This window comes from Pristis pectinata, chromosome 11 (assembly GCF_009764475.1).
Source record: "Pristis pectinata isolate sPriPec2 chromosome 11, sPriPec2.1.pri, whole genome shotgun sequence".
Taxonomy (NCBI): Eukaryota; Metazoa; Chordata; class Chondrichthyes; order Rhinopristiformes; family Pristidae; genus Pristis; species Pristis pectinata.
Window position 1 is genome coordinate 51,037,341 of NC_067415.1, and position 23,861 is coordinate 51,061,201.

Sequence of the window (23,861 nt, forward strand, 5' to 3'; positions counted from 1 at the left end):
AATAGTACTTCCACAAAATATTGTAAGATTCAGCTTGACTACTAAAGGCTGTAAGCAGCATTTAGTAGAAATGATCAAATCTCATGGCCACCACCAATATTTCTGGATAGGAATTTTACCCTTATATAGGCAAAGTCTACCAAAATGTAAACAAGATATTATGTTAGGTGTGATTCTTTTCTGAGAGTTGCATGGTATCATTGAATCTTTCAAAAAAGACATGAATTTTATTCTGGAAATAAGTTTTGCCTAGGGTGTTGCTGTTTTGAGAACATAAGAAATAGGATCAGGGCTATGGCATTTGGCTTATGCTGAGACTATGCCCAGATGCCCAGTCTCTATAAGAATGGATTTCTTTAAAGTTCTGCAGAACTGAATAGCACAGGCAGCCTGCATGATAGGTTGGAGAATTCTGAGTGGGAAGCCTGCTTCATTAGGAGTAATACTGCAAGCACAGTCAAATGGGAATGAGATAGATTGTGGGAACACAGCAGTGGGGTTTGGGAAGGGGCAACAGGATGGTAATCCCAGATGTTGTGCAGATTGTGGTTGAGGGAAATCCAAATTATGGGAAGATGGGAATTCTCATCATGAGGATGGGTTACAGTTGATGTGGGGTTGTCCTCATTGTAGGGTAACGCTCCATTGAAGGTTTCCCAATTGCAATTGGTGGCAGCCGATGGTGGGTGGAGGTTATATGGAAGTCAACAGGTCCAACAATGGTTTGGTCTCAGAGGAGGAAAAGTAGGCAAATTGAGAAAAAGATGGTGGTGATTTACAGAGGAGATTGTTGAGTCTGGAATTAAAACTACATTATTCCTGGTCAGCAATAATGCCAAAAAGACACTCATTTCTTGGATACAGCTCTCCTCTCCGTCTTTCAGCTGCTGAGTTAAAATATTGGCAGGAGCAGACACTATAATAGTTAAATGACAAATCATTTCCCACTGGCAGATTAGTCACCTTTCCTTCATCCCTTTATTAAAACTGGAATGAGGTAGGTTTGTCAGTTCAATTCCTGCTACAGATTTTTTGCTACATAATCTGACACAATCCAAACCTGTGGTTTTCTGATTTTCTGAATCAACCCACTCATTTTTGGGAGTTAAGATTCAAGCCAGAAACAGAGCTTGGGGCATTTACTCTTTCCTAGTTTTATAAAATGATTGATTTACAATCCTGCCTTATATAATTTATTGCAATATATATCAATATCAACAATTTTCTAACAATATTATCCAATAAAAATTAACACAAGAAATTGCTGTGTGATGAATAAATCTAATTAGTAGGGCTATTGTGAATACTCTTTTGCTTTACAATGTGAAAAATATAGGAACCAGAGTAAAGCAGTCATTTCTAAGTGGCATCAAAAACAAGAAAAACTAAATTTGCTGAAGATAGTGACCCTTGCTTTTAATTTCCTCATTTCAGAATCTTAAACAAAGGCAGGTTAATCATCCCTGCAAATGCGGACGGGATCGCAAGAGGTTCATTGAAACTGACTTAATTTTGATCGGTACCCCATTTTGTTTCCATGTCTCCCAACGAATATGGGAAGTAAGCGATTTTTCTGTCATGAGATGAGCTTCATTCAAGTTGGCCAGGCCACACTGATTGTACCACCAGCCAGTTTTATTGTGGTGAACACTGCAGCTGTCAACCAAATGTCCTTGTATATTACACTGTGGATTACAACCATCATTGTCACAATCAAAAGTACTGAAGGGCATTCCATTCTCATCATCCTGTGATCCATACCCTCGAAATGCATCTCCTGGATAAAAGTAAAATATATCACTAGAACACTATGAAGCTGAAAGTTTACTGTGAAAATGTAACTATCTTTGCACATATTATGAAAAAATACAGAAAGGATTAAATATTATTAATAAAATACAGTATTTTGATAATGTGTTTGTTAATGGAGATTACCATTTACAACTATGCTCTTTAGCCTAGTAAGTAAATTAACTATATTATGGTTCTTAAAAGAGAAGTTATTTGCAGACGCATTGGTAACTATGTGACTCTTTTTTGACTTGAAGATCGTCTACATTTGTTTGTGACTCTAAGTATGTGCTACATGCTCTCCATTAATAATTACACAAGAAACTATCAAGCATTTCAACTTTGTTAGGTATTCCACTTGTATTACATTCCTGAAATAGTTATATTTTATACCTAAAAGCAACCATAAAGACACCTTTTGAAAATCAGCAAATTCATCTTCCCATCACAAAAAGCATTAAGAAACAACAATTAAGATGCTTTCTCGTTAACTACTTAATAACTGGCTTTTCTTTGACAGAATGTGGACTGAATTGAAATGACAGGAGACCGGCTTCTCTAGTGTTCAGGATCTCGGGGAGGCCAAGATAAGTTATCCAGATGGTACTGCAGTTTTGACATCTGCACCCTTGTCTGTGCAGGACTGCATGTACTGTTGTTGATTCTGTACTGGATTCATCATGTTCATTAGGAATTTCATTTCTTTGTACTGTTTATTTCTGTAAAAACAGTGATTGCATTTCACAACTAATCCATTTGTAGAAAAAGTTTTAGGATGTCATGAACCTATATAAAACATAATTTAGGAATAAACTTAGCAAATCCAAGTGTGGATTTAAAACAAATTCTGCTGCTCAAAACAGGACATTCATGAGGCATTGCAAGTGATCAGTAGCAGAAAAATTGTAGTCTACCACCATCTGTAACTTCATTGGCTTGCATATCCCCATTCCATATTACCATCAAATTGGGAAACTAATCCTGCTTCAATGAGGAGTGCAAAACAGCATGCCTGTAGCATTGCCAAGCATTTCTTAAAATGGTTGCCAATTTTATGATGCCACAACACAGGACCAAGAGCTTACTAAACAACAAAAGCAGCTTACTGTAAACAGAAGTAAACAATCCCGTTATCAATAGAGCAGATCTCTGTGGTTGTGAAACATGCAGTCATTACTGGAGCTGTTCAATTAAATAACTATCAAAGCAATAAGCTCTATGAAGATCCTTGTCCTCAACAGCAGTACATGCAGTCCTGCACAGACATGGGTGCAGACGTCAAAACTGCAGTACCATCTGGATAACTTATCTTGGCCTCCCCAAGATCCTGAACACTAGAGAAGCCGGTCTCCTGTCATTTCAATTCAGTCCATATTCTGTCAAAGGAAAGCCAACTGTACTGTATATAACAAAGAATATGGGTACCAACAACAAGCAGTTTTCATGTATCTATAAAACTGGTGTCTGCCCAACATATGTCCTGAATGCAAAAGCAGCACAAATTCATCCCTATTGTTTACTGTCATCCGCCACACTACAGGAAGGACACGGTAGCAACAGAAAGAGTTTCACCAGGATGTTGCCTGGAATGGAGGTCTGTAACTTTAAGGAGAGATTGGATAGGCTGGGTTTATTCACACTGGAATGTCGGAGGCTGAGGGGGTGACCTTAGAGGTTTATAAAGTTATGAGGGGCATAGATAGGATGAGTAATCAGAATCTTTTTCCCAGGGCAGAGGAGGCTAGAATGAGAGGGCACAGGTTTAAGGTGAGGGGGAGAATTTTAAAGGAGATCAGAGGGGTAAGTTTTTCACTCAGAAGGTGGTGGTTATCTGGAATGAACTGTCAGAGGAAGTGGTAGAGGCAGATACCATTACAATGTTTAAAAGGCATTTGGACAGGTCCTTGGATAGGAAAATAGAGGGATATGGGCCTCATGCAGGCAAATGAGATGAGTGTAGAGGGGCATCACAGTCGGCATGGACAAGGTGGGCCGAAGGGCCTGTTCCTGTGCTGTACAGTTCTATGATTCTATGATTATAAAAAGGTGGAAGACATCATTGACATTTGGCTTTACCATTAACCTGCTATTCACTGGCTGGATTCAAATCTCATGCAAAGGAAAACAATTATAATCCTGAAAGTCAATCATCTCAGGTCCAGAATATCACTGCAAGAGTCACCCAAGCAAGTGTCGTAAATCCAAACATCTGCATCTGCTTCATCAATGACCTTCCCTCCCTCTTTAGTTCAGATGTAGGGATATTTACTGATGATTGCACAATGTCAGTTCAATTTGCAATCGATCAGTTAAACTCAGGCAAACTCCAGACACTAATGGAAAGATTTTTCAAATTCAATAGAGATTGGAAGGGCTTGAAAAAAAAACTATGGTAATTGCAAATAAGTAGTAACTGGTAATAAAACCAAAAATTGCTGAATGAAGGCTCCCTGCTTTATATTTTGAGAAAATGGCCATAACATTTTCTAATATTTTTAATACCACTGTGGGTCTCTATATGCTTCCAGTTTTGATCAAAAACCACAACTGCACAATGTCAGCATAACACATGCTCTCACAGATTCAAGAGTCGTTCTGCATGCCAAAGGTATGTAGAATAGGCAGTTGCTGATACCAAACCTCATCTATCCCTGAATTAATATCTGCTCTGCCAGATCAGGGTGCATTGATCCTGTTAGCACCATTTGTTAGCCACAAATTGATAACATGGAATCATACACCACAGAAGCAGGCCCTTTAGCCCATCCTGTCCATGCTGACTATCAAGTACCCAGTATTTAGCAGCAGTAAGAACCACCCGCCATAACTGTTTAAAGAAATCCTCAAAGACTTACAGACTTGTTAGTGATTGGTTGGTTTAAAAAAGAAAATGACTTTGAATGCCAGAAGTCAGGGCTTCTGTTCAGCACTCAGACAGTGGGTGGCTTTAGTCAATGATGACATCAAAGATGAGAGCTCTGCCATCAGACATTACATGATGGGTGGGTCCACAGATGTTGAAGTGGACCTGCCCACCAGCTCCATGCTGGAAAGGATGACCTCTGAATCCTCTGGAGTAGAACGTATGAGGTCATTAAACTTTTTGCAGCACTGACCCAATGACCTCAAGCATGCATTCCTTCCACTATGCATAGAAAACCTCTCCTCCTTATCTGGCAAGGTATTCAGAGCATAATCTGAAAATTAAACTGCCAGTTCTGCAGTGACTTCCAGCCAGCTTCCCATATATATGGCATGACAATTAAAAGTAGTTGCTGGCTATGAACATCTCTATGAGCTGTAGGAGGCACTAGCTGGCTTCAGCCAGGTGTGAGACAGCAAAACTAACAGGGGCACAGTGATCAAGACTGTAGACTCAGAGCTTCAAAAACCCAGGTTCAATTCCAACATTGGGTATTGTCTGTGTGAGGTTTGTGCACTCCTCCTGTGACTACATGGGTTCCCCCTGGGTGCTCTGATTTCCTCCCAATTGCCAAAGGTGTGCTGATTGCTGGTTTAATTGGCTTTGCAAATTCCCCCTAAAGTAAATGGATGACAGGAGAATCAGTGAAGAATGGGGAGAGTTGAAGGGGAATGTGAGGTGAAAAACTGGATTTAGTATAGTTGAGTGCTTGGTAGCCAAAAGGGATGGGGTGGGCTAAAGGGCAGTTTCTATGGTGTGTGATCTTTGACTCTAACTAATGCTAGCCAGAATGCCATAGTAATGAACCAGTGCAATAAACAGTGTGTTTGACACTGGCTGAATGCTACAATCATGATAATGAGATGGGAGGTCAAATTTTATGGGTGCATTGCACCAGGTCAAATAGGTGTTAAATAAATGGGCTTTGCAATCTCAGTCTAGGCTTTCCAGAATGATCCAATTTCTCTCATTGTGTTGTCCACTAAGTCTCATAATGAAGTCAAAGATGAAACTGCTTTACACTGATAATTCTCGATCCTTAAATCAGGTGTGAAGGAATGGCAAGGTACTAGTTAAAGTACGCACAGATTTTTTTTAGGTAAAATCACAAAATTTCTAAAATAATCATACCAGCTGTTCCAGTAAAGTGACCTAAACGTAGCTTGAACTGTTCACTTTCATCACCAATATAAAAATCCTCATAAGATGCATAAGCTGTGGTTTCATCGTCTGATTCAAAGGTCATGAGAAGATTGAACTTAACATTTTTCTGATTCACTATGTGGAAAATGTTCCTTAGTCCCAGCCAGAACTCTCCTGTTTAAAACAACAATATAAGTTCAGAATGAAAATATCAAGCTTATCCTAAAACTGCAAAAAAGAAAAGAAAAAGTACCAGCTGCCAGCATCAATGCCTTGGAAAGACAGATTACCACATTAGTGTGGAGCCTGAAACGAAATAAGAAAGTATCACAAGGATTGCACAGGATTCATTGGGTAAAAGACAAGATGCAAGAATGCTTGTTAAATGAAGAATAAAAATAATTTTATAAAAGAGAAAAGAGAACTGCAGATGTTGGAATCTGGAACAGATGCATAACTCTGGAAGATCTCAGCAGGTCAAACATCCATGGATCCATTGAATTCTTCCAGCATTCTGTCTTTTATTCCAGAATTTTATAAAAGCTGGGAAGAAGTATAAATTGGTGAATGATATTGGAAGATTTGATATTGGTATTCAAAAAAAAGAAAAATTGAAAATAGCAAAATAAAATAAAGACATGGAAGAACGCAGAGCATAAAATCATTGAAAGTGAAAGAATAGAAAAAAAATCTCGGAAGAAAATGGGAAACATAAACGATAGAAGTTAAAAATCTTAAACTTAATTGGCTACTGTAAATTGCCCCTAGTGTGTAGAATCTGGGAGCAGTTAATGAGAATGCAAGGAGAATGAAAAAAATGGGATCAATGTAGCGTTAGGGTAAATGGGTCATTAATGGTTGGCACAGACTTGTTGGGCCAAAGGGTCTGTTTCTGTGCTATATCTCTCAATGACTATGCCTAAAAAAATCAAAGGAAGTGAAGAACAGAACATGGTGCAGATCTGATGCCAGTGTTGAATCTATACCCACTTTGTTCTTTTATTGAGCCAACATGCAACTCAGTAACCCTTCCTTCAGGAAGATGGACAAGTTAGCTAAAATTTGAATCAAAGTTTAGATGAATACAACTGGGGAAAATGACTGCCTTGAAATTCATTCCCAACGCAAAACAGAATACATTAGCATTACCAGGAATACTTCTTCTGAATTTGCCTTAAGAGTCTAAGAGGCTAAAAACAGTAAGATCAATATGAAAATAGGGAGAGGAGTTGAAATAGCAAATAATATAGGTGAGCGTCATTATACTTGTGGTCAGAACAAAGGTGTTGATGAACCAATCATCCAATCTGTGCTTGTCTATTAGCTGAAGAAAATACTACATCATGGAGGAATTAAAAAAAGTAGAGGCCTGTTTCTCTGGTGATCAGAGAAGAGATGGTGTTGTGGTAGGGTGATATGATTGAAAAAGGGGAAAGTGGTTGACTGATTGCAGAAAGTAATGAGTTGCCAGGTGAGGACAAGCAGAGTGGAGACACAAGGAATAGGACAAACATGATCAACAGCCCTTTCAAATGCTGCTGAAAGAAAATGTAAGTAGTGGAAAATAAAGAGGCCAATTCAGAAAGTATGTTGCGGAAAACAGAGTGAACAGAGTACATTTGAGAAACTGAGAGCCTTTACAAAGACTTGAATTCAAAAAAGTACGATCTATATGGTTGTAGAGGTCTTTGGCTGCAATAAGTATCCACAGAAAAATCGAATCCCAGAGATTAAGAGAAATTTAGAACATGAAGGAAGGGGGTGAGAAATTTTGAGAAATGGGTGGAAGTTGAAAGTACCAGCAAATAAAAGCTCAAGATCAAAATGAAAGAAGGAAACTAAACATCAGTAGTCACCAAGATTCAGTTCTCAAACTATGTCTACTATTAATGTTGATATTAATGTTCTAATAAAGTAAATTGTTGTTAATGTAAGTGCAAGGGGCAAAAAAATGCAGGGAAAATAAATCCAAGTAACTTGTTGAACACTGTACAAAACCACATAAGATATTTATGTATTTCACAATTTTGGAACATACAGTTAAATAATATCACCATCCAAACTTGATGGAATAAAAATCCATCGTTGGTTGCTTGGCTACATGCATGTTATCAAAATGATACACATTGTCTCTGCTTCTAAAATTTGATTCCACTTAAGTCCAGTAAGTTCCACAGGTTGGTAGAATAAGAAATCTAATAACTATTAACTCTTTTCTTCTTCATGAATGCTTACCACTAAGATCACCAAAGCCATCCATGTATTCTGCCCAGGTTCGCACAAATTCAATGGTTCCATCAATCCGTTTCTGAATCACAGTCCAGCCTCCACCCATAAAGTCCATTTCACAGAACACCTATGTAAAACAATTGTAGCTAGAGTTTAAGAATAGATAATTGCGGTAAGAAGGAAGAAGTCATAGCTAGTTGTTGCAAATATGTCTTTGACTGAGACATGTAGTTGAAGTGCCAGAGGTCATACTACCATAGACTCCCAAGACTGAATAGAATGCAAGAGAATGAAGTAGTGATTAGCTGAATATAGGCCAGGATCTTAAAAGCTAGAGGAAGATTTTATCACTATGAAGTTTTAGGAAGAGTCTTCATTTCAAGACTACAGAGAGAACATAAAGAATGTAGCACAGCATATTTTACTGCTCAAGAGGAAAAAGAGAGAAGTTTAAAGCCATGATGACAATAGTAGAGTTGTCTTCTTATTTATCTACTCACAGGTGCATTTATAATCAGATTTAACATTTCTTGCCAGTTTGCCCTCATTTTTCATTTTCTCCTTATTCATTTTTTAGCCCTCTTTTATAGGATTCTGAATTTATCCCAAGCTTCTAGGCTACTACAAACTTTTGTCACTTTATCTGTTTTCCCTTCAAGTTACTATCATCATTGACTTCCTTGGCTCACCAGATAAGTTCATCATCTCCCCCCACCATCCCCACCCCCCCAGCCCACCATGTCCTTCCTCCTCATTGAAATATTTTCTTCTCAGAGTCGTGAATTATTTCGAGTGTCTGCTATAACTTATCTATTGTTTTACCTGTTGAGATATCAATACTCTGAGGTATCGGAGGTATTAATGTCTTATTAGGAAGGTCCTGCTTTACAAACTTTTGACATTGCCCAACTAACCCTCTCACTGCTAATATTGTTCTAACTGGAATTCTGATTGTATCTCCAACCTCTTCCACCAGAACCCTGGCCTGATCACTTGTTCAAACCACCCCCTAACTTTAGGCTCCATTGGACCTCAATCCAAAGGCAACCCCCACATCAACATCAGATAGTTACATCAGATACTCATAATTACCTCAAATGGGTAATCAGCACCCTCTGGTTGAATTATGTAGATTCCACTTGGTGCTCTGGATAAAGAGCCTAGAGTGTCTTTAATATCAGTGCAGTCAAAACCTGTAACAGATAAATATCTTCAACCACTTTCATGTTTAAATGTTGCCAAATTTAATTTTCTCATTTCCTAAGTAATAGCCTGGATATTCCAAGTAAATGTCAGTTACTCTAAACAGTTGCTATTTACCCATTTTAAAACACAAAATGTTGGAATTACTCAGCAGGTTAGGCAGCATCTGTGAAAAGAAAATCAGAGCAACGTTTTAGGTCCAAGATTCTTTGTTAGAACTTCATCATTCCATTTGTCCTCTCCACACCTTCTCTTTCTCTGCAATTTAAAACATACCTGTTTTCTAACTTTTCCTAGTTCTGCTGAAAGTCATGAATCTGAAATGTTAGTTCTATTTCTGGCTCCATTGATGCTGCTTGACCTGCTGAATATTTCAAGCATCTTCTGCTTTTATCTTAGATTTTCAGTATTTACAGCCTTTTGCTTTATGATTCTTGGAATAAACTGTTGCACTGTGGTGAACTCCTGATTTGTGACTCCATTTTTATCCCATATGGTTACACAGAGCTAATACAGCTGCATGGAATTAATGGTGGCTTTTATATCATTTGGTTGATTTATTACTAAGGCTTCATTTGTCACTTGCAGGCAAAATTCTTAGCAGTAAAGCAGATTGTGAGAAGCCAATGGAATGACTCCCTGCCAAATTTGCCAGTCCCATATATCTCCAATTCATTCAATATTGTGAAGACATGAACAAAAATGTTGGCCCTAAGACAATAGTGATTTCAATAATAAATAGAGTAGTCCAACATCAGTACAGCAATAATAATTTCAGAGCATTACTATGCTAATCAGCTTGTGTCACTCACCATGTGACTGAACTGGTCTGGTAGGAAATTGATGAGTATCAGTTGTCAGGAACTCTGAGTTTAAAAGATGCATTCTGTTCATCAACTCCCTCATCTGTTAAAAGATCCATACATTCATTACAAACATCTGAAAATGTAGTGTACCACATTTACAGCACCAGTGACCCTGGTTCAAATCCAGCCACTGTCTGTAAGGAGTTTATACGTTCTCCCAGTGTCTGCGTGGGTTTCCTCCAGGTGCTCCAGTTTCCTCCCACATTCCAAAGACATACAGGTATGAAGTTGTGAGCATGCTATGTTGGCACTGGAAGCGTGGCAACACTTGCGGGCTGCCCCCAGAATGTTATGCAAAAAGATGTATTTCACTGTGTGTTTTGATGTACATGTGACTAATAAAGATATCTTATCTTACTGTATCATCAATATTCCTTTTAAGAAAAAATTTTACAATAGGTTTGTATTCTGGTTTACAGTTTTATAATCTGGAACACCTAGTATTCCCAGATCAAAGAATCCCCTAAAATGTCATGGGTAGAACCACCAAAATAGCTCAATTGATAACTGCACTACCCTAATTGTACCTGAGCATTCGACAATGAGTTAGAAAACTATCATAGCACACCAACATATAGGGGGAGATAAAAAAATGTTCTTGTGTTTTACTTTGGAAATTCGGTTACAGTTTGGCTGCACCTAGAAAACCACTTGGCTTTGTTATTAACGACAGAAATTGAACCAAAGTAAACAAAATAGGTTATGTGTATGATTGTGATTGTTACCTGTTTTGCTAGGTAGTCTACAGATTGTTGCTGCCTTTCCATCATATTTCGAATAAGTTTCTTGGTGTTTCTTGTGTAGGAAGCAAGAGTTGCATGTAAATTTCCTTTTAAAAAATTGAATTAATATATTTATTCCTTACAGTAATGATCGCCAATTTCAAAACTACAGTTTCAGTTGTAAATCTTTTACATAAAGGACTGTGAGGCTGTGGAATGCATAAGCAAGGTTTGAACATTGAAGAATATGTTAGTCAAGTGTTGAGCAAAAGGAGAAATGGGAACAAGGGAGAACAACACAATTGCTCATGGAATTTATGATGTGTATGAAATATTAATGGAGTGGCTCAATGAGGCAATGCCTCTGCCTATGGATCTCTCATCCAGACAGTACTGTTGCCTGAAACTCTCCTGTGCAGTCATTTAAGCATCATCTATTTAGCTGGAGTTTCTGGAAGGAATGTTAAGCTATGCAAAACAGATGCACCAATATAATGGTACACCTATACAATATCTGCAGGATTTTATGAGGTTAGAAACCAACAGAGTCACTTTTATGAAAGCTCTTACAGCTGACTCCATTTGCAATATTTTGTGCCACTAATAACAAAAATGGATTTCCTCATAGGACACACCTAAATTATAAAATTGTAAGGACTTGCCACTTCTTGTAAATACAGTTTGTCATAATTACTTATAATTTTGCTGTAAGAATGTTTTCTACATTGCCAGAAAACATGTTCATCGTAGCATTTGGCTTAGCACAAATACAAGCTTCATTATTAGTTCAGGCCACCCCAATTTGGTGTTAGTTCTATTTTGGAGCCTTAATGTACATTAAAGTATAAAATGTGTTAAAGTATAAACATAACGTCATGTTTTCTGCAACAGAATCCATATGAGAAAGAAGACACACGAGACTGCAGAGGCTGGAATCTGGAGCAACAAATGATCTGCTGGAGGAACTCAGCAGGTTGGTATGACAAAGTTTTGCGTATATCAAGATAGTGATTGCAGAAAGTTTCCCTACTGGTTGTGAATTAGGAAGAGCATAGCTCTTTAAATGCATACGTCTTATTAACTTAACCTTTACTAATTTAGTCGACCAACATAATGTCTATGACATTAGTTTGATTTTCAGTGTGAGCAGCATGTGCTTATTATAATTTAATTAGAAAGCAATTTGCATTTATCAATATTTAATTTACTTATTACCGTATTTCGTACATCACACTTGTACAGAATATATTACATACTGCACAGATAATGCTTTTCTTCTTTTAATGTTCTTCTTGGCATCTCACATGGTCTGACACCGTCCATGGTTTTGTTTGGAACATTTGCTGGAAAGTTGTGGCTTCTGGCACGAATTTCATTTCCATCTGGTTGATTGAAGTTTGCTCCTGAGCTGTTTAAAATGTCTTCTTGAGTATCCTGTTTTGCAGAGAAATATTTAAATTGCCATTACCTGCGGGTGGCTGATTCACTAATAAGGCTTCTCCAGCAATTTCTTCATATTATATAAGCAAAGACACTTGAACGACATCTCAATATTAATGGGCAAAGTAATAAATTTTAATACACACATTGCAAGTAGCACACTGTTAAAGCACGTCCTCAATGGCGTGTCCAGATTTACCCTTAACATTTCAGGTACTTGGAGCAAGTACCTCCAACAATACATCATGCAATCATAACAGCAATCAAGATCTGTACTCTAAATTTGGGAGTAGAGCTTAAGCCCACAACTTTCAGATTCAGAAGCAAAAAACTTGAGCCACTTAAGCTAAAAAGAGATTACTCTGAATCAAATAAAGAGGCAGACATAAAAAAATGAGAGAATGGAAGCTGATATTAGCAGTCATTTGTCTTACCAGAAACAGTACAACATGAAAAATCCACACATGATATTTTTTTCTTAAAATAGGGACAATTCTGACATGCATTTTTTAATTAATGTAAGAATATACTGTCCAGTAAAAGATAAACGAAAGACTATCAGCACAAAATTCAACAACCTCCAAATATCAAATTAAAGTATTTACCACCATGGAATTGAGCAACAGTGTGCCATTTCTCACAGATGATACTTCTGTACTTAAATGGATAAGGATTTGTATGATCGTAGTAATCTCCCATGGCTTCATTTTTACTCAGTTTAACTTTCCACTGAAGTTCTGGTTCAAGCACAGTTTTCTGATAAAATGGTTGTTTGGCATCTGAATGGGAGGGAATGTGGCCAACAGCAGATTTACATCTGGTTGTAATAAGAAAAGTGTTTGCATTGCTTTGCTTTACAAACTAAGTACAAAATCAAATATAGAACAATGTAATGGAAATTTTATATCTACTTTTATGGAATTCCATTCTGATTCAAATCAGCAGTACTAGATTAATCCTCAAAACTTTGATTAGCAAATAAGATGACTTTTAATATTGGAAATTTATCCAAAGGGTGATGAAACAACCACAGAGAAGACGTAAGAGACTGCAGATGCTGGAATCTGGAGCAATAAACAAAATACTGGAGGAACACAATGGGTCAGCAGCATCTGTGGAGGAAAATGGACTGTTGAGATTTTGGGTTGAGACCCTTCAGCTGAACCCAAAATGTCAACTGTCCATTTCCCTTCACAGATGGTTTTTGTTTCTTGCTCCTGAAGCAACCACAGAGAGCTTTATTTTAAAAATTGACCTGCATTCAGAAAGAATCTTAGCACAGTACACTAAGTGTTTTTTTTTGGTTTGGATTTAAATCCAGTACATTTTTAGTTCTTCCTTTATGTATAACTAGAAATATTGAATAAAACTGACAATTTGCATTTATATAGTGCCTTTACAATAGCAAATCATCCCAGGCTGCTAAAAAAGAATATTAATAAGCAACATTTTGTCACTAAGCCACAGAAAGAGGTGGCTGAAAAATTGGTCAAACTAGTAAATTTAAAAAGGTCTTAAAGGAAAGGAAAGCACAGGAGTGATTAAAAGAGATTAAGTGTAGTGGGGAGTTAGGAGCTGAGTTACTTGCCACGGGATTCCTAGTTCTGACCTGTTCTTGCAGCCATATTGTGTATATGGCTCCTCCAGTTCAGTTTCTGGTCAATGGTAAGCCCCATGATATTGATAGTGAGGGATTCAGTGATGGTAATGCCATTGAATATCAGGGGGTGATAGTCCAAGTCTTGCTGCTTTGGGTTGTGAACTGCTTCATTATGTGAGAAGTTGCAAATGGTGCTGAACATTGTACAAACATCAGCAAACATCCCGACTTCTGACCTTGTTCTTCCGACTATTCTCACTCCTATTCTTTACATGCTTATGAAGTAATTTTCAATTATCATATCCCCTAGCAAAATAGTACTCTTTGAACTAGAGCATCACCAATATATGAAGCTTAATGAACTACCATATGAAATGTGTATTCTTTTTACTCATAGCAAGTTACCTTCTACAGGGATTCTCTCATTTGTTTTCAGAATTTGTCTTAAGCTGCTGTCCCTTTCTCAGCCAAATTGGAACAGCTGAATGACAGAAGTACTATGGAAATTCACCCTTGTTATATCTTGGCAATAGTTCAGAAGTTTGGTTTATTAGACAAGGAAACAGTGGTCAAAATTTGTAAACACCAAGACATGAAATGTTGATCAGAACCACAAACATATCATCTGGATTTATATTTCAATCACAGTATATGTAAATTACTTTGAACCCAGTTCAAAATATGAGCCAATCTTTCTGATCAGAAACAAGTAACTTTACTCAATGGAATTTTGTGATGTGTTCTTATAGTATATCAATCAAGAAAAAAGAACATCAAAATACTGTTTCTGTTTCAAAGGTTTATATAAATATTGACCAGGAAGAACTCCTTAGTTCAACATTCCACCCAAAAGAAATTATAAGAATCTCTCAATGTTGCAATGGAGCATCAGACCAAGATCATGTGCTCAACTGTCTGGAGTGGGTTTGTCTCACAGCAGAAGTTCATAGATTCAAGACAAGACTGCAAAGATTAGAAAGGAAAGAAATGAAAGGAACAGAAGCATGGAACGAACATCCAATGCAATTACTACAAATCAGCTAGAGCAGGAAGCCCTTTACATTAATTGTCCAGAAGATGCCATTATTGGGAAATACAGCTTCTAGAGTGAGTTGAGTTGCCCACTTTTCATTCATAACTCTTCTTTCCTTTCAACACATATGCATTAAGCTCCTCTACTTCAGCCCATGTTCTCAGGATGGTCACCAGCTTCCTTCTGTTATTCTACCCCCTTTCCCTTTTTCTATCCTCTACTTCCTGCACAGCAGCAAGATCTACTGACACACAAATAGTAATCCACCAGTTAAAATAGTCTATGGCATCAAGTCAATATAAATGGGATAACTACCTTGCTACAGTAGTTTTAACATTCTGCGTGCCCCATTCTCATCAAAGTGTAGCGGGGTGGTTTAAATGTCAGGGTTATTTAAACCCTGGAATTATGATTATTGAATGCATGCACAGATCTCCTCTCTGTCAAAACATATACCTCACAGGGATGGAATATGAAAATAAGTACTCAAGTATATTTCAGGTTAAAAAAAGTAGGAGCCATTGGAGTCCAGAAATTTAGCCCATTTCCTGGAGCTAGCTATCCAAGTGTGTGAGAGGAGATATGATTGAGAAATCTTAAAATGAACATTTCCTTGAACAGAATGTTTTGTTTTAAAAGAAAAATTGGCTCACCACTCACAAGCCAGGATCAGAAAGGAAGGATATGCTCCAGGAGAAACTGAAACCCAGGAACCAGAAGTTTTCTTGCTCCTTGAAGTAGAGATGATAGAAGAGTGGTGGTGGGAATTATTTGTTGTGTACAGTGTGGTTTGAAGGTTTGGAAGGTAGAGAGGGTTATCCAACACAGAAACAGGCCTTTTGGCCTGACTCTTCCATGCTAACCAAGTTGTATTTGGCCCATTCCTCGAAAGCTTTCCTATCCATGTACCTTGTCTAAATATCTTTTAAACATTGTAGTTGTACCCACTTCTACAGCTTATACACCCTCCACCCTCTGTGTGGGAAAAGTTACCCCTCAGGTCCCTTTTAAATCTTTTCCCTCTCATCTTAAACCTATACCCTCTAGTTTTAGATTGTGACCATTCACTTTATTTATGCCTCATGATTTTATAAACCTCTATAACATCACCCTGGAGTGTATATCTTACGCTCCAGGAAAAAATATCCCAGCCTATCCAGCCTCTACTTAAAGCTCAAGCCCTCCAGTCTCGGTAACATCCTCGTGAATCTTTCCTGCACCCTTTCCAGCTTAATGACATCCTTCCTATAGCTGGGCGACCAGAACTGCACACAATACTTCAAGTGTGGTCTCACTAATTACTTGTACAGTTGTAACATGACATCCCAATTCCTGTACTTATTGCCATGACCGATGAAGGCAAGCCTTCTTCACCACCCTGTCTACCTATGTCTCTACATTTAGGGAATTATGTACTTGTACCCCTAGGTCTCTCTGTTCTACAGCGCTCTCCAGGGTGCTACAATTTACTGTGTAAGCCCTGCCTTGGTTTAACATACAAAAGTGAAGTACCTCACACATATCCCAGTTAAATTCCATCTGCCATTCCTTGGCCCATTTCCCCATTTGATATAGATCCTGCTGTAATCTAGATCCCATTGTAGTATTAAAGAACATTAAGGTCGATAAATTCCGGGGGCCTGACCAAGTGTATCCTAGGACATTGTGGGAAGCTAGGGAAGAAATTGCAGGGGCCTTGGCAGAGATATTTGTATCAATACCACCAATTTTAGCGTCATCAGCAAACCTAATAACCATGACAACTACATTCTCATCCAAATCATTAATATAGATGACAAAAAACCTGGGACCCAGCACCAATCCCTGTAGCACACCACTGGTCACAGGCTTCCAATCTGAAAACAACCCCTCCACTACTATCCTCTGATTCCTTCCACTAAGCCAATTTTGTACTAATCAGCTAGCTCACCCTGGACCCCGTGTGATCTAAGCTTCTGGACTAGCCTACCGTGCTGGACCTTGTCAATGGCTTTGCTAAAGTCCATGTGGAAAACATCCACCACCCTGCCCTCATCAATTCTCTTGATCATCTCTGAAAAACTCAAATTCATGAGACACAGTTTCCCACATACAAAGCCATGCTGACTATCCTATAAGTTCTTGCCTTTCCAAATGCAGATAGATCCTGTACCTGAGAATACCCTCCAGTAACTTTCCCACATTAGGCTCACCAGCCTGTATTTCCCTGGCTTGTCCTTGCAGCTCTTTTTAAATAAAGGCATATCTTTAGCCACCCTCCAGTCTTCCAGTACCTTACCTGTAGCTAAAGATGATGCAAATATCTCTGCCAAGGCCCCTGTAATTTCTTCCCTAGCTTCCCACAATGTCCTAGGATACACTTGGTCAGGCCCCAGGGATTTATCCACCTTAATATACTTCAAGACCACCAGAACCTCTTCTTTTGTAATGTGGATATGTTCCAAGACATCACTATTTATTCCCCTAATTCCTTAGCTTCCATGACCTTCTCCATGGTAAATGCAGATGAGAAGTATTCATTTAGGACCTCACCCATCTCCTGTGGCTCCACACATAGTTGATCACATTGTTCCTTAAGGAGACCTATTCTCTCCCTGGTAACTTGTAGTCTTAATATACTTGTAGAATCTCTTAGGAGTCTTTTTTACTTTATCTATCAGAGCTTTCTCGTCCTCTTTTAGCCCTCTTGATTTCTCTCTTAAGTGTACTCCAACATCTCTTATACTCCTCAAGGAATTTGTTTGATCCCAGCTGCCTATACCTGTTATACACCTTTTTCCTGACCTGAGCCTCGATATCACCTGACACCCAGGGTTCCCTAATTCTTCCAGCCTTACCCTTCATTTTAACAGGGACATGTTGTACCTGAATTCTCCCTATCTCACTTTTAAAAGCCTCCCACTTGTCAGTCATCCCTTTACTTGCAAACAACCTCTCCCAATCAATCTTTGCAAGTTCCTAATGCCTTCAAAATTTGTCTTTACCCAATTTAGGACCTTAACTTGCAGACCAATTCTATCTTTTTGCATAACTACTTTACAACTAAAAGAATTATGGTCACTGGTCCCAAAGTGCTCCCCCACTGACACCTCAATCACTTGCCCTGCCTCTTTCCTGTTAGGAAGTCCAATGTTATCCCCTCTCTAGTAGGGCCATCTAACATATTGTTTGAAAAAAAACTTTCCTGAGCACATTTAACAAATACCACCTCATCCAAGCCCTTTGCATTATGGTAGTCCCAGTCAATATGAGGGAAGTTGAAATCAACTACTATTAAAACGCTATTACTCTCATAGCTATCTGCAATTTCCCTACATATTTGCTCCTCAAATTCCCATGGATTAATAGGGGGCCTATAATACAATCCCATCAAAATGATCAATCACTTATTATTTGTCAGTTCCACCTGTGTAGCCTCACTGGACGATCCCCCAAGAATATCCTTCCTAAGTACTGCCATGATAATCTCCCCTATCAAAAATGCAGCTCCCCCTCCTCTCTTATCTCCATATCTATCATGCTTATAGCATCTGTATCTCGTAACATTGAATTGCCAGTCCTGCCCCTCCCTCAACCATGTTTCTGTTATGGCTATAATATCCCAGTCCCATATACCAATCCATGCCCTGAGTTCCTCTGCTTTACCTATCAGGCTTCTTGCACTAAAATAAATGCAGTTTAGTCTATCATACCTTCCTCACTCTGTGTCTAACCCCTGCTTGTCCTGTGTACTGAACTTGCTCACTTTAACATTTATTTTAGCCTCAATTTTCCCATCTGCCACAGTCCTGCTTTTGATCCCTCCCCCCTGCCAGATTAGTTTAAACTTTCCCAAGTAGCATGAGCAAATTTCCCTGCCAAGATATTGGTTCCCCTCCAGTTCAGGTCCAACCTGTGCCTCTTGTACAGGTCCCACCTGCCCTGAAAGAGAGCCCAATGATCCGTACACCTGAAGACCTCACTTCTGCACCAGCTTCTTAGCCACATATTTAACCATACAGTCTCCCTATTTCTTGCCTTGCTAGCTCATGGCACAGGGAGTAATCCTGAAATTACAACCCTAGAGATCCTGTTTATTAACTTACTACCTAACTCCTTAAATTCACTTTGCAGGACCTCATCTCTCTTCCTGCCTATATCGTTGGAACCAATATGGACCACGACTTCTGAATGCTCACCCTCCCTTTTCAGAATATCCTGTCCCCACTCAAAGACATCCTTAATGCTGGCACAGGGAGACAACACAGCTTCCCGGAGTCCCACTCACAGCCACAGTGCCCCTGACTAAAAAGTCCCCTATCACTGTTGCTCACCCAGAATTTGCAATACCCTGATTTACAGCAGAGCCAAATGTGGAGCTACTGATCTGGCTGCTGCCTGCTATTCAACCCTAGAGGCTATCGCCCCCAACAGTATCCAAACTGGTATACTTGTTTGAGAGAGGATAGCCTCATGAGACCCCTGTGCTACTTGCCTGCATCCCCTGGCGGTCACCCGTCTACCTGACTGAACCTTTGGTATGATCACCTCCCTGAAACTGCTACATGACATTCTCTGCCTCCTGTATGCTCTTAAATGAGTGCAACTGCTGCTCCAACCGATCCATGTGGTCTGAGAGGATCTGCAGCTGAATACACCTCCTGCAAAAGTAGGGTGCTAGACTGCTCCCTGATCTCCCACATCTGAAAGGAAGAGCATGCCACTTCACTAATAATACTGCCCCTTTAATAAGCTAACAGACTTATGAAAAAGGAAAAAAAAATCTTACCTTGCCCTAACATTGTTGCTGCTTGCCCTCCTCACCACAGCCCAGTGTTCACCAAAGCCCACACTTTGACCACCAGCAGCACTTCCACCTCAAAGTAGCCCTTCTCAAAATAGCTGCTCTACGAGAGCTTGCCTCCGTTATTCATTGCTAGGGTGGTCGCTGGTGAAATTGTGGAGTATCAAGAAATAGAAGAAAGAGAGAAACTGGGTGGGGTTGGGTATGAGAATCTATGGTCACAAAGAGATCATTGATTAAATGACAAGGTTGGTGACTTAAGGCATTTCCACATTGTGGGGGTTTCCATTCATAAGGTAATGCAATCATCAGTGGCTCTAATTATGTGGAGCAGGCAAAACAGTTTTTGGTGGGCTGGTGGAAGCATCTCTTCTGCTCCTGGCTCAGATGCAGTACTGGAAAAGCATTTAACTTTTCCCTGCAACATTCTTTGTCTGTCTTAAGTTGTCCAATTTCCCAAGGGCAGGAAAAACCAGGCAGCTAACTATCCAGTATTAAATGCACAAGACAGATCAAGGGCCAAAACTTGTAGGCAGTTCTCGCAGAACCACCAGCACTTACCTTTGTCACCAAGTTTGAGACACCTGCGCAAATGTGGAAGCTCTGAGTTCACTGGATGAGCTCTGCTGGTGATTTCTTGGCTGGATGCTACTGTCATGAGTCCCCCAGCAGATACATTGGGGAATCAGTCCAGTAAACCTACATCAAGTTAGCCTGCAACACCATTGATTAATTGTTACAGACTAGGTTACTATTGGTGAATGTCCCTTTAAGATAGAGCATAGTGGTGTGTGTGTGTGTGTGTGTGTGTGTGTGTGTGTGTGTGTGTGTGTGTGTGTGTGTGTGTGTGTGTGTGTGTGTGTGTGTGTGTGTGTGTGTGGCATGCTTATGTCAACAAAAGATAAAGGATGGAATGACATTGTTGGAGAAGTCAGTCAGAAGAGAGAGAGAGTGAGAGACACCAGCCTGCTAGTTTTCTCTATCGATGGATGAGAAACAATAACTGTGTCTGTTACTACAATCCACGTATAGAAATTGGGAGTAATCCAGTGGAGTTCACTTTGTTGCTGACCTGTAGAGGGAAACAGGTATTTGTGTGGACATCCACGATTCGGATGCTTTTCGGGGTGAGGAAGTCACTACCGAGTAAACACTGAGGTGTCGTTTGGGTTCCATCGTGGAACATTTGAATTTCGTAATTACTCTCTATGTTCTCTTTACATCTACATTTTAGCTTCTGACAATGGTAGTTGTTGAAGAAGCCTTTGCTCGTGTTTCACCTTATGGCTTGCTGAACTGAACTTTAAGAACCATTCCTGGACTTGGAGTTTGGGACTTTGCCACACACACACGACGAGTTTAGTTTTGGGGTTAATGTTCAAGATTTTAACATTTTTATTTCTAACATTCTAACATTTTTACTTTTATTTTTCTTATTATAAGTAGTTATTAATAAAGTGGTTTTTAACACTGAATCATGACTCAGTGTGTTTCTTTTGTTGCTGGTTCATAACATTAATGGATAGGAAGACCTGTGAGAAATAACAGTAAGAATAAAGTAAGTTACAGATACTTATATTAAAGTACTAATACCAGTAAGAATAAGGTAAGTTACTTTTTCTAATTGTGTTTACTTTAATGTTTTAACTATGTAATTATTATTGTGATTTACTTTTTGAATGCTTAAATTTTAGTTTTTTTTCAATATGTAATTGCTTAATTGATTGCAAATAGTTTTTGAATACTTCTGAAGGACAGAAGTATTCAAAAATTTGAATAATTGTGCTGGCTGTGAAAGTACTTTTTCAGCTGTTTCACAGGTGGGATTTATTCTGACCCACCCATATGGCAGCATTTACTCATGCAAGGCCATGCTGCTGAGTTGGACTTGCCATTTCAGGCCTTTCTGCAAGTTCAGCCTTTCAGATTTGAATCCAGTAAGTGCATGACTGACATTCACCTCAGCAACAAGTGCAGACAGCAATCCACACTCAATAATCTGAGGCCTCCAGACTTACTAAAATTTTTGAATGAATGACCCACTACTTGGAGCAGGCTGGATTCTTTACATCCTGTCAGGCAATCCATTAAAACACAGTTTTGAGATTTTTAATGTTTTAACATCACATTTGATGCAAATCTGGTAAAGATGACCTCATTGTAAATTTTCCAGTCATTCTGTGGTCTATTTCAATAATGGGGATTCATTTGTCTATGTTACAAGTAAAAACAAATTACAACGACAAAGGAATATGACTACTGTAATCTGAAATGTCGGGGGTGGGGGTGTCCACAAAAAATGTTTCTATTTTTCTATTTTAAAATTAGAAGATTTGCTTCTGTCAGATAATTAAGGCAGGGAGCAATGGTATTTAACATATTGTAATGTATACCTGATTTTACTTGGGATTCATTGTTTGGATTTCCATTTGCATTAACATGTCTAGCCTTTTGAAGGAAGTGAGGTTTTACCTTCAAGCAACCATATAATTTTTACAGCATTTCCTTAGGCTTCCAAAAAAACTCAGAAAGATAAAATATTATATTATATAATCATCACATATCTCCCTCCCCACCTATCATAACAGCATTAGCACCATGTCATAAAGACTAGAATTACACAACTGACAGGTTCCTTTCATGCTACCCAAGACCAAATTTCATTGTCAAGGTTTGGATGAATACAAAAAGATTAAAGCTCTAACCAATGTCACTGACGCATAAACAGCAATCATATATTTTCATGACTTAGAAAATGGCCAGGAAACCTTCTGCTTATCTCCAGAAATAGTTCTCTCAAGGTGTGTGCTGACTATCCCTACAAAGTTTCATCCTTTGCTGAGACAATGAGTTGGAACTCTGCTTGACAGTAAAAGGAGTTTATCTTTATTAATCTGTAGCTGCTGTCTTCATATATTTGGAGATGTGTTAGAAGCTATAGCCATGATGTAGTCACTGAATCATTGAAATGTGCAAAGATGAATGATCTGAAATGGCCTTGGTGCTTCTAAGCAGCACTGACAATGCGGCAAGCTGGCTATTGACAAGTTTTTTTAAAAATGTGTGTGTCTGTTATAGAGGTTTATTGGGCTTCAGGTGGTTAACTTGTGGTGTTGGAAGTTCACACTTACAAGGAAGGACCTTGAGCTGACCAATAAGACTCCTCTCCACCCAGCCCTTGTTGCTGTTTCAGAGGTTCTGGGGCAGGCCAGAAAGATAGATATTGTGGGGTAGGTATAGTCTGCTGGCCATATGTTGTTCACCACTGGGAAACAGTGGTTTCAATCTAAAATTGTTTAACTTATTGTTGAAGCTTAAAGATCATACGTTGCCTAATCAAAAGGTTTCCATAAATATCTGTTGAATTTCATTGATGCTGCAAAGTAGCAGGATTAGGAAGCAGAGAATTACAATGACAAGTGACTGGAAGCAGGGTGTCATGCTTGCAGTTTTAATGGAGGTTAGCAATCATCCGGACTATCTTTGGCGTCTCCTCTGTTGAGGTCATAATGATTGCAAATATACCAAAATGAAATAATTAGTTTGCAATGGATGTAACAATCTAAAGTCTTATTCTTAATTTCTTCGGAATCTTTCACAGCTTTGATTATGCTTCATAGGCACCTGCAGTTTTACCTAGAAGTGCCTGCAAGCTGTAAAGGAAGTGCAAGGGCAGGGGCTGCATCTTCTGCACTTACATGGGAAAGTGTCATGCAGATCCTCTCGTTCTGATGAAATGTTACCCAACTGGAGCCAAAGCTCCTTTTCTCTCGTTGCAGCCTAACCTACGGAGTATTTCCAAAATTTTCCGTTATTTTTTCCAGACTTCCAGCGGCCGTAGTGATGTTGAATTAGGAACTCGACATCACAACAGCATCAGCACCATGCCACAAAGGCTAGAATAACACAACTGACAAGTTCCTAACATGCTCTTCATCATCAATCTTCAAACTGCAGTTAGGATTAGTAAGAACCATATAACTGCACAATGAGGAAATCTTTACCAAATCATTGTCAACCAACTGGAACAATTGCAGAGATGCAGACTTCCTGCGCGGTTTCAACCACTGAGCCACAACGATATGAAACTGGGAAGCGATGAGTTGCTCGCTTTACCGCGCCGCCTGT

The 23,861-nt window shown here is 38.9% G+C and overlaps 1 protein-coding gene across 1 annotated transcript; it reads right to left on the reverse strand.

Moving 5' to 3' along the window:
- Positions 1–1,457: 1,457 nt before the first annotated feature.
- Positions 1,458–23,836, reverse strand: angptl5 (angiopoietin-like 5). The gene is made up of 8 exons (XM_052026565.1): positions 23,738–23,836; positions 12,134–12,311; positions 10,881–10,984; positions 10,102–10,195; positions 9,179–9,279; positions 8,093–8,213; positions 5,846–6,031; positions 1,458–1,777 (listed from the first exon to the last, which is right to left on the reverse strand). Exons 2-8 carry the CDS (start codon positions 12,198–12,200, stop codon positions 1,458–1,460), a joined length of 993 nt encoding a protein of 330 aa, XP_051882525.1. The 5' UTR covers positions 12,201–12,311; positions 23,738–23,836.
- Between the last annotated feature and the right edge of the window lie 25 nt (positions 23,837–23,861).

Excerpts from the sequence above, each read along its gene's own strand:
- angptl5 (XM_052026565.1), bottom strand. The coding sequence starts at position 12,200 with ATGGACGGTGTCAGACCATGTGAGATGCCAAGAAGAACATTAAAAGAA. Across the intron at positions 10,985-12,133 it reads AGAAAAGCATTATCTGTGCA|GAAATTTACATGCAACTCTT; the intron begins GTATGTAATATA and ends ATTTTTTAAAAG. Across the intron at positions 10,196-10,880 it reads TAGACTACCTAGCAAAACAG|ATGAGGGAGTTGATGAACAG; the intron begins GTAACAATCACA and ends ATCTTTTAACAG.